At 39.2% G+C, this 11,152-nt stretch overlaps 1 protein-coding gene across 1 annotated transcript in view; it reads left to right on the forward strand.

Annotated features, from left to right (window-relative positions):
- Positions 1 to 10,930, forward strand: part of CDCA2 (cell division cycle associated 2) — a 48,836-nt gene extending 37,906 nt beyond the window's left edge. The window contains exons 14-15 of the mRNA XM_061199423.1: positions 6,990 to 7,161; positions 9,622 to 10,930. Of these exons, the coding sequence (XP_061055406.1) occupies positions 6,990 to 7,161; positions 9,622 to 10,829 (1,380 nt within the window). The 3' untranslated portion in view covers positions 10,830 to 10,930. The remainder of the gene's footprint in view (positions 1 to 6,989; positions 7,162 to 9,621) is intronic.
- The last annotated feature ends 222 nt before the right edge of the window (positions 10,931 to 11,152 follow it).

Below are 11,152 nucleotides of genomic sequence, written 5' to 3' on the forward strand. Positions count from 1 at the left end.
GGGCCCTTAAACATGGAAAACATGTTCAGACTCACTCATCATAAGAGAACTGCGAGTCTAACATGCATTGAGATACCGTTTCTTACCATTTTTGATTAGCAAAAATCCAAAAGTTTGACAGCGTACTTTGCTGGCGAGGCTGGGGAGAGATAGGCACGCTCGTACATTTTCTGGTAGTGTGAATCTCTGTGGAGGGCAATTTGGCAATATCAAGCCAAATTAAATATTTTCATTTACCCTTTGACCCAGCAATCCCATTTCTAGGAATCTATCACAAAGATCTAATGACAGAAATACAAAAAAGCATATGTACAGAGTTAGTTATTGCAACACTCTGTAATGCAAAAGATTAACAAACCAAATGTCCGTCAGATGTCCATGCGACTGGTTGAATAAACTGGTGTGTTCACAAAATGAGTATTTTGTAGATGTAGAAAATAGCGGAGAAACGATCCAAACTGCTATGCAGTGATGCTAGGATGTATTTACTGTTAAGTGAAAAAAAACAAGTTGTAAGCTACCTGGTGTGGGATAAATTGTGTTCTCTCAGAATGCGTACATTGAAGCCGCCACCCCTGTATCTCAGAATGTGACTGTGTTTGGAGACAGGGCCTCTTCAGAGGTGATTAGGTTAATAAATGAGGCCCTTAGGTGGTTCCTAGCCCCAATCCAATCTGATTGGTGTCCTTATAAGAGGAAATTTGGACACAAAGGGTGACGCCACGGGGGGCACAGACAGGGAGAAGAGGCAGCAGGAGAGTGGCCATCTGTATGCGCATGGGAGAGGCCTTAGGGGAGACCAACCCTGTCAGCACCTCCATCTTGGATTTACTGCCTCCAGAACTGTGAGAAGATAAATTAATATTGTTTAAGCCACCCAGTCTCTGGTGTTTTGTTATGGCAGCTAATATGGCAAACTCATATGTTACCTTTTATCTAAGGAAGTAGGGAGCATTTTAAAAAATGTATATATCAATACACATATATATAATCTTAAACAACTACAAAAAAAAGGTGGGAGAATAGGCCAAAGACAAAATAAAACCTGGTTACCTCTCGGGAGAAGAGACAGAGGAGGGAACAGGAAGGAATGAAGGCTAGATTTCCTTGAATGTGTTTTTGACTTTTGACTTTGAACTGTGTAAATGTTCTACGTGACTATGGAACAATTATAGCTCAATTTTAAAAAATTGAAGACAAAATGAAACATGTAACTATATCAAGTCGGTGGCTTAACCTCATAAAGAGTTTTTTCAAATCAGAAGTTTGAAAAGCCCAAATGGGATGTATCCTAAGGACAAAAATAACTGCACAAAAAGTTTAAACAGTTATGAAATACTCACTGATAGAAGAATTCAATCTAGAATGAAGCAAATAAGCAGGGTTTTGTGGGGATGTTTTTTACTGTCATTAGGAATCAAGACGCTTCACTAGAGACAAGATAAAATTGAAATCAAATTGAAAACCTTGTTAGGCTAAATTTTTTTTTTTTAATTTTTATTTATTTATTTATTTATTTACGGCTGTGTTGGGTCTTTGTTTCTGTGCGAGGGCTTTCTCTACTTGTGGCAAGTGGGGGCCACTCTTCATCGCAGTGTGTGGGCCTCTCTTGTTGCGGAGCACAGGCTCCGGACGCGCAGGCTCAGTAATTGTGGCTCTCGGGCCTAGTTGCTCCGCGGCATGTGGGATCTTCCCAGACCAGGGCTCGAACCCGTGTCCCCCGCATTGGCAGGCAGATTCTCAACCACTGTGCCACCAGGGAAGCCCTAGGCTAAACTTGAATTGTAAATATCATGAACACGTGCTTTTACCCATTTAAAATAATTTTCTAGCTCTGTCTGTTGGTAAGGCATAGAAGCACTGAGCATCCTTTGTACCTATGTTACCATCTCTACCATTTCAGCTAAAAGGGATCAGCGTTAACCTTAGTGAAATGGCTGCTTTCAGATTTACAACAGCAAATGGAGAAAATGAGCCCAGGTCTGGACCAGTGTGCAAGCAAGGAAGCCACGTTAAAGGACACAAAATCATTTCAAAGGGGCTTCCACTGACCAAAGATAGGACAGTGTGACCATCAGAGATAACGATTGCAATGGATTAAAACACTGGCATCAAATATGAAAACACAATTTCCTCCTAATTAAAAACTAACAGCAAAACTTAAAGGCCACCTTAGAAGCTGTCTAGGGCATCAACTCTTTTTTATTTTCAGGGTTTTTGTTTTTCTTGGAAAGTGGAAAATAAAATTTGAGCTCTATTTCAAGTAAACAAATAACTGATAAGGGAAGATTCTTTACCGAAGAATTTTCACTAATCAAAAAGACCTGTTCACAAAAGCTGTTGGATGTTAGGTAGAAGCCAATGGGAGAGCCAAAGGTAATGGATGGATGGGACGGGACACCTGAGAGCACTGGCCATTAATAACACCACACAAGGAGAGTATATGAGCCTCCTGGTGCAATGAGGACGTTGATAACCTTCCATGAGATGCTCTTTCCAACAAAGATGAAAGCTGACTCGAATCAAGCCTGGATCTAACGACCAGTGGATAGGAAATACCAGGGGGTGGAGAAACATAAAAACACACATGATTGCAGTTACCCAAATCCAGAGCTTCGCAGCTACTACAGGATAAATGCCTCAGAACATTCACCAAATAAATGGCAAGGGGGGAAAAGGAGCCATAGATCAAAGGAAATCCATCAACCAAATGGCATGTGTGGAGACCTTGTTGGGATCCTGATTTGAACAATTGTAAAAAGACAATTAGGGAACAATTAGAGAAGTTTGAACTCTGAGGAAATATTAGGGAAAACTGCCTGTCATTGTTTTTTTTGCATCTAAATTTTTATTTGGAGATCGTTTTCGAGATGCATGCTATTGCAAGAAGAATTAGAAAGATCCCAGACACCCTTTGCCCAGCTCCCCACAATGGTGACATCTTGTAAAACCATTATACAGTATCACAGTAGTACAATGTCAAAATACAGTCGAGATGCAGGACATTTACAGCACTGCAATGATCTCTTCTGGTCTGCAGCTGTGTCCACTTCCCACTTCACCCCCTACCTTAACCCGTGGCAACCACTAATCTGTTCTCCATTTCTTTCATTTTGTCATTTCAAGAATATTTTGTAAGTGGAATCACACACTGTGTAGCCTTTTGGGACTGGCTTTTTTCACTCAGCATCATTCTCTGGAGATTTGCCCAGATTTGTGTGTATCAATAGTTCCGTTTATTGCTGACTAGTATTTGTCATTATTATAAAAAGAAAAAAGTAATCATTTCACTATATATATATATATATATATATATATAATCTCAAGTCATTACCTTGCATACCTTAAACTTACATGCTGTTATATGTCAATTATATCTCAAAGCTGGAAAAGAAAACTCCATTTAAAAGAGGAAAAAAATCAACAGTAAAATACAATGCCAGGTAATGTTTCATTTTTTTGGTGGAAAAAAAAAAGAAGTCCTTATCTCTTAGAGATACTGTAGGATCTTCAGATGAGATGATGTAATGTCTGGGATTTGCTTTAAAATAATCTGAGGGAAGGGGGTTATAAATGAATCACGATTTCCATGTGTTAGTAATTATAAGAGCTAATTGTTGGGTACGTGGGGTTCAAGATACTATTCTCTCTATTTTTTGGGTGTTGGAAATTTTCCGTTATTAAACATTAAAAATGCAGCAATCTGGGGCTTCCCTGGTGATGCATTGGTTGGGAATCCACCTGCCAATGCAGGGGACACGGGTTCGAGCCCTGGTCTGGGAAGATCCCACATGCCGCGGAGCAGCTGAGCCCGTGCGCCACAAGTACTGAGCCTGCGCTCTAGAGCCCGTGAGCCAAAACTACTGAAGCCTGCATGCCTAGAGCCCGTGCTCCACAACAAGAGAAGCCACCGCAATGAGAAGCCCGCACACCGCAATGAAGAGTAGCCCCCGCTCGCCGCAACTAGAGAAAGCCCGCACGCAGCAACGAAGACCCAATGCAGCCAAAAATAAATAAATAAATAAGTTTATATATATATTAAAAAAAAAAATACAGCAATCTCAGCCCCTTATTTAGAGAGATGGAACCAGCCACAAGAACTAAAAATGGACCATTAAATAAGTGAATGGCAGGGACAGGGAAATGTTTGCTTTTCACCAGAAGGTTTCCTGTTCAATTTGATGTGTTGCCATGTACATGAATTATTTTAAAATAATTTTAAAGCTACTCTCAGAAAACAGTTTGACTTAGTTGTGCAAATAACATGAGAAGTAAGCATTTGCTTCTGTTGCATGACCTCCTTCACTGTATGAGAAGAAATACTGGTGATTTGGGAGTAAATAGAATCCTTTTAGGTATAATATCTTCAGTTGTCCTTTGTCTCCTCCAAGTCATAAACCAGTCTCATTATTTCTAGATCACGGGGCTCCCCGAGGATTCCAATCACATGTGGCTTCTCTTGTTTATTACAGTCTAAGCAAGGCTTTTTGTATTAGAGTAAATTCAAATTTTGATAAGATTCTAGCCTTTGCAGATGAAACCTCGTGGATAAGATAAGCGTTGCTAGATATATTTTCATGACAGACCACAGGTGCTTTCATCTTTACTCTTTTCTTTTTGGGTGGTGTCCTCCTCCTGGCTCATGACCATGAAAAAATAATATTAGTCTTTCATCATGGTTAGCAAATTTTATGAAGTTTAACTGTACCTTTTCTTTCACAATCATTCATTCATTTGTTCATGTATGTTTGTTGAGAAGCCACTAAGTGCCAGGCGCTGTTGCAGGTGCTTTTGCAGTTAATGTAAACAGAGGTTTCCAAAATCCTGCTAAAAGGGGATTTACCTGAGCTATGAATCAGAAACTGTTCTGGAGGTTATAACCTGATGACATTGATCATAGTATATTAACCAACCTACTAGGGCCTGGGTCACACAGTAATACTAAGAGCATAATTTAATATTAAAAATACTTTTCTCCATATCAATACTCAAAATAGTAAGAAGGAATTTAAACGAAAAAGAATAGCTAACACATAGCCCTTACCATGAACCAAGCCATACTTTACCCATTTCACATATATTAACGTATTTAATAGTCACCACAACTTTCTGTGGTGTGTGCTTTTGTGGTTCCCATTTTGCAGATGAAAAGAATGAGGTACAGAGAGGTGAGGTAACTTGCCTAAGATTATAAAGCCGTAAAGTGGCAGGGTCAGGATTTGAACCGAAGGTGACTAACACGAAGCCAAATGTTTCTCTCTTGAAATTCATCTGTGGAGCCCAAGTCAAGATTTTTCTCTTTGCTTCCGTTTCCATTGTCCATGCTGTTATTTTCCCAACTGTTTCTTGGAAGTCAACAGATGTTCCCTGAAAAAAATGTTTCGTGGAAAAATATTTAACCCAGCATTTTTCTAACATATGTAGAGGTTATTTATACCGAGGGCTTCTTAGAGGATTTAACGTTAAGTGTATATTGTAAATCACTAAAAGGAACATTTATTTTGTACAGTTCTAAAATTAGTTTTCCATGGCATGTTTTTTCTTGTTTTGTTTTTACAGGATATCTATAGATATCTCAAGGAACTTATAGTTTTGTGCCACTTCTGTGCTCTTGAATATCTTCCACACCATTAGTTTCTGTGCTGTCACCCAAACGATCTTTCTTAAATGCAAACTCAGATGTCACTCTCTAAATCACCATGTGGTGAACCCTCGTGGCTGTCAGGCTTAGACTTATTGCAGAGAAGGGCCCTGCTTGCTTTGTTGGCCTCTTCTGCCACTTCTCTGTGGGTTCACTGACCATGTACAGCTAATTGCAGTTCCCCCTCTGCTCTGTGCCGCCTCCCTTAGACCTGTTCCGTATGCCATTCTCTTTCCTTTGAAAAGCCCTTCTGTGCCACTCCCATCCTCAACCGAAACAATTCTCACTTGTTGAAGACTTGGCCTAGACATTCCATTTCCTGTGGAGCCTGTCGTGAAAACCTCCCGTAGGCCAGGTCTCCGTCTTCGCAATCTATAGAGCCTGTCCTGGTCTGTATGTATTAAAATTAGACCAAGAGTTCCCTAAAGACCACTTCCTGTTTGTTTTTATATCTCATACCTAGCAAATTATTACCTGCCCGTAGCAGTTTCTCAGTAAATCTTTGAATGGATGCCATTTTCCAGAAGCTATAATTGTTACTAGTGTGTTCCTTATGTTGACCTAAAATCTGGTTCTTTCCAATATTATGACGTTGAATATATTTCATTTTTGCTCATAACAACCTATTATTTCAATACAGTGTTTGAGTTTCCCTCAAGACTTCTCCATATGAAACTTTTTTTTAACATGGAACATGAGTGCTCAGTTGCTGACATGCAGTCAGAATTGAATACTGCATTCCAGATGTTATTAAAATAGTTTTAATTTTTATAGAAACCTACGTTTTCCATCAGTTATTACCAGACCTCTGTCCCTTCTCTTCTACTTGTGCTTATTAAACTCCATCTTATTTTGACCTAGTCATTTTCATCTTGATTAGATCACCTGTTGTTTGAAGCAGCTTTGTGTTATCTTCAAATTTTATGTACACACCTGTGGTTTCTTCATCCAGATCTAGGAACAGAAAACCAGTCTCCCATAGTTTCCAATAGGTAACTCATTCTAGGTTAATCCTGAGTCATCGTAACACATCCTAGTTACAAATTCCTCATGTCTTAAGTCTGTCCAGTTCTACAACATCTCACCTATTTTTCACTCATCCAGAACTTATTTTGACAAATGCTTTGTGGAAATATAGACCATTACTCTACAATTTGTAAATTGAGTTCTGTTTCATATTTTATTCGACTTTGTGTTAGCTACCTAGCCCTTTAGCCCTGACTGAGATTCCTACAATTTTGAATGGAATAACTAGTCTTTAAGTTTTTTTTGTAAAAATTAGTTTGAGTCAACATTGTACATGGCGCTACATCTTTCTCAATTACAGTGTTTTAATACATTTTCTCAGGTTTTAAAAAGTTGCAGAAGGAAGAAAGCAAAGGGAAAGAAAAAAAGTGTTCAGAAGTCTTTATATGGGGAAAGAGACATTGCGTCTAAGAAGCCGCTCCTGAGCCCTATTCCTGAGCTGCCCGAGGTATCTGAGATGCCGCTGGTTCCAAGCATCTGGAGGATGTGTTCAGGTAGCCTGTCCTTTTCCTGTTGTCCATATTGTATCTCTTCTCTCCTCCCTCTTTGTTGCTATTTCACTCTCTTTTTTCCCCTTCTTCCCATGCATTGTGCAAAGAGTACATAAATTTAAAATAGCAACTTTCCCTCCTATTCCCACAAGAATTTTAAGTTAAAGACGCCGTGGTTTGTAACTTTCAGGTCACCTAGACCCTTTTCAGAACCTGTTGGACACTCTGGATCCTCCCCCCAGAAAAACTCAGGCACAAAATATTACATATAATTTTAGGGGAAAGAATTTCCTTTTACCCTGTTTCTTTTTGCTTTTTAAAGTGTTTTGGTAAAGTAAAATGAATTGTTTGGTGTTGTAATCCATCACTAAAAGTCAACAAGGTGATGGCTCAGTAATAGGTATCTCTTCTATGAATTAAGAATAAAAAATTAAAACAAAAAAACCTTGCCCTCTGATGTTTCAGTAGAGTTGGCACTGCTAAGCATCTTCTAGAAATAACATTTATAAATTGAAATTGATTACTTGAAAAATTTTGTTTAAAAGGAAGATAAAGTCTGTTGATATCCTAATTCGATAAAAATTGGATTGGGGTTGCATCTGGTTGGTAATGCTTGAGTTTAAATTGACTAAATCATGCCGAAAAGCTGGAGCATGTGTTCATTTCGTGTGTGAATTTTGTATGTAATCATTCTTAAGATAGCTGCCTTTGTCAATCACCACATATTTATAGCCTGCGTCCCATTTGCAACATAGCATGTAGGATCTATCATAGATTCAAGGACGAATATGGTACATGCCATTATAGACTCTTGGCCTCTGCCTACTTGTTATTTCAGGAAAGCCCAAAAGTTTAAACAAACACACAACCACCCCACATACACATAATCCTCCGGCGCCGGGGCACCAGCAGAGGCCGTGCTGTCCTGCCCTAACCTCTTTATGTGCTACATCATGGGACAGGATGTCGGCCACCCCACCTCTTTTAAATCTGGCCTAATGCTGCTTAGCCTTTAGAATTTAGCCATGCTGGCTGCCTTTCCAGGAAAACTCTTTGTTCACATTACACCTTTACCACCTGGTTTATAACGATCTGTCCACCTCCCTCCCCTGCAAGTTGCCTTTCCCTTGAGACTTATTTTCATTATATCCGTAGTTCCTAACAGTTTCCTTTTTTCCAAAGATACTTGAACAATGACTGTTAGTGTATATTTTCCATCTTGTGTCTTATTAGAGAATTTCTTTTCAAAAATACATGAAGCATTTTTTATCAGTAACCAATGGTTTCATCTGCTATGAGGGTCTAAAGCCGTTCTCTCTCTCTCTTCCTTCTTTCCTCTCTATTTCTCTCTCTCTTCCTCCCTCCATCCCTTTCCCCTACCTTCCTTTTCTAGTATGTTAATTTCATGGAAAATACACAAATATCAATTTTTAAAGTTGTATAAAGAGCCCAGTTGACATATTGGTTGGTTGATACCAAGGGGCCCCTGCCCTATGTTAATCTCTAGCTTTCTGTGACATGATTGTAAGTACCCAAATCCCGGATGTATATATACCTTTTCACACTGAAACGTTTTTTGTAGATTTTTGGCTCAGCTTATGTTTTATCTTTCAGTTTTTATTTTGTTTAAAACATTTTTTGTACTCCTTTGACTGACCAATTAAAAACTTTATCATGTGAGATAACCAGAGAGATGGCTTCTAATAGTACTGAGATTTAGAACTCATAAAGCCTAGATTCACTTAGGCTGTGTTATGTGACTTTAAAACCTTGATGATGTGTTTTTCACCTGTGATGTGACACCGTGTGCCAGGAACACGTGGCAGGGCCCACATGGCGTGTCTTCCTGGAGGGTGAATTATATTCAGAGATTGGCATGGAAGGGGAGAGATTTCTAGAATATTGAAAAAACAGGGGCTCTATTTGAGAGTCTGGTGCAGTTTAATGTTAATTTTTTAAACACAGGGCATAAGACTTGAGTGTCTTCAGAAGTACCCTTTTAGCTAAGTCCTCAAATCCCCCAGAATTCCAAGTTTTCTCTCTTCTATTTCAAGGGGGAACATTGATGGAAAAGTTTCAGAAGCATGATGTTGCCGATTTTCAGTAATTCATTTTTCGGGAGATAGGAAGTGTGTCTGCCTCATGCTAATTGACCTTGTAGAATGGGAAGCACATTAGAATAGAGGAAGCAATTTCAGATACAGTTCTCATTTCCATGGTCTCAGGTTATATGCTTTATTAATTCATGCATTAAGTACATATTTTCTTAACCTGTGGGGTGAGGAAGAACTGAAAGAGAAAGAACGATGACAGATGGGGACAAGTACAGGGTAGCATTTGTAGGTCTTGCGATTGTTTTGAAAGCTTGACACACAGAATACAATTTGACACCTGTTCGATTTGTGAAAGTTTATCTCCACTCTTACTTTTTAATTCGATTTAAACTTATTTACATGCCCGTAGATGATTTCAACTCAAATGGGGAACTTGAAGAAGTGAAGCTTCCGAAGAGAAATAATATTTTGCCTCAGAACCCAGAGGATTGGCAGATGATTCGAGGCTTTAATAAATACGATGTGTCTGAATTCTGCAGCTCTGAGGTGAAAAGTTCCTCGTCACTAATTAATGCTACTTTTGAGCAAGGTTCAAATACAAGTACTATAGAAACTAATGAAAGCAAAAATATTCCAAAAGCAGCAATTAAGTTGGAAAGTGAAAACGAACTAAAAACTGGGACTGAGAATGAAAACAGCCATATTTCTCGTCCTTCTGTGACTGAAACACCCATTGTACCAGACAATCCAAAACCTGATTTTACCATGCAGTCCCAAGAACTTTCTGCTGCTGGTCAAAATATGGAAGACCTTTTTCAAATCTTTCAAATCTCAGAAGATATAAACATCAAATGTGAAAACCAGGATGACGACTTAGTCGTCCCGGAAGGAAAACTGCAGACCAAGCATTTAATGCTCGACTCACAAAAAGAATGTGATTGTTCAGAAGATGTCTTAGTTGACCACATGAAAGAAAGTAAAAGTCAAGGTGAGGATTTGGGAAGAAACTCCATAGCAGGTAGTCGTGGTGTGAGTTACAGAGAAAGGAAATACAGAAGACAGTCCGTGGCTTGTTCTGATGGGCACAGTTTACATTTGGAAAAAACCGAGAATCCCAAACTTTCCTACAGTGTGAACAGCCCTGTAGAAATTAGTTTAGAAAATTCCCAACTGTATAAAGACTTATCTGACTCCATTGAGCAAACCTTTCAGAGAACAAAGAGTGAAACCAAAGTAAGACGCAGCACAAGGCTACAAAAAGGTTTGGAAAGTGAAGAAGGGCTTGTGTGGATTTCACTTCCATTGCCTCCCGCTTCTGGCGTTTCCCAAAGAACCAAGAGGAGAACAATAGGTACCTTTGACAGCAGAAGATTTGAGAACGGGTCCTCCAGGCAAAAACCTTGTGTGCTGCCCTCCACATCAGGTGAAGAAAGCAGTGAGGGCTTTGCTGCTGCTGCTGCCAGTTTACCTGCGAAGAGAAGGAAGAGCTTTTGTACATCTACACTTGCAGATCCTAAAAATACCACCCAGTCGAGAGGCTACAAAAGAACCACCTTTCTCAACCAGAAGGAAGCTCTCCAAGTGACTTCGAGAGAATCGGACATATCAGCGAACTAAAGCAGTAACTGACATTCCCTGCAGAACGTTTTGGCAAGAGAGAAGGTAACCAGCCATTCATGCCTGAAAGATTCTTTCATCCCAGTTCCCATCCTTTGTGCAACCTCAGTATTTTAAAAGTTTCAAATAAAATTATTTGAGTAGAACCTACTTTGAAGTAGAAATAAGTGAATTTCTCCATCTTTCAAACTGAAAGCATTGTATTCAACATGTTCTCCCCCCAAATGATAAATGCTTTATTGGTATTCTGTTAAAAAGGATTGCTTTTAGACCTAACAGCATGTCTCTTTAAGTTTTATTTCATGTTAGTACATATTTACCAC

This window comes from Eubalaena glacialis, chromosome 9 (genome assembly GCF_028564815.1).
Source record: "Eubalaena glacialis isolate mEubGla1 chromosome 9, mEubGla1.1.hap2.+ XY, whole genome shotgun sequence".
NCBI lineage: Eukaryota > Metazoa > Chordata > Mammalia > Artiodactyla > Balaenidae > Eubalaena > Eubalaena glacialis.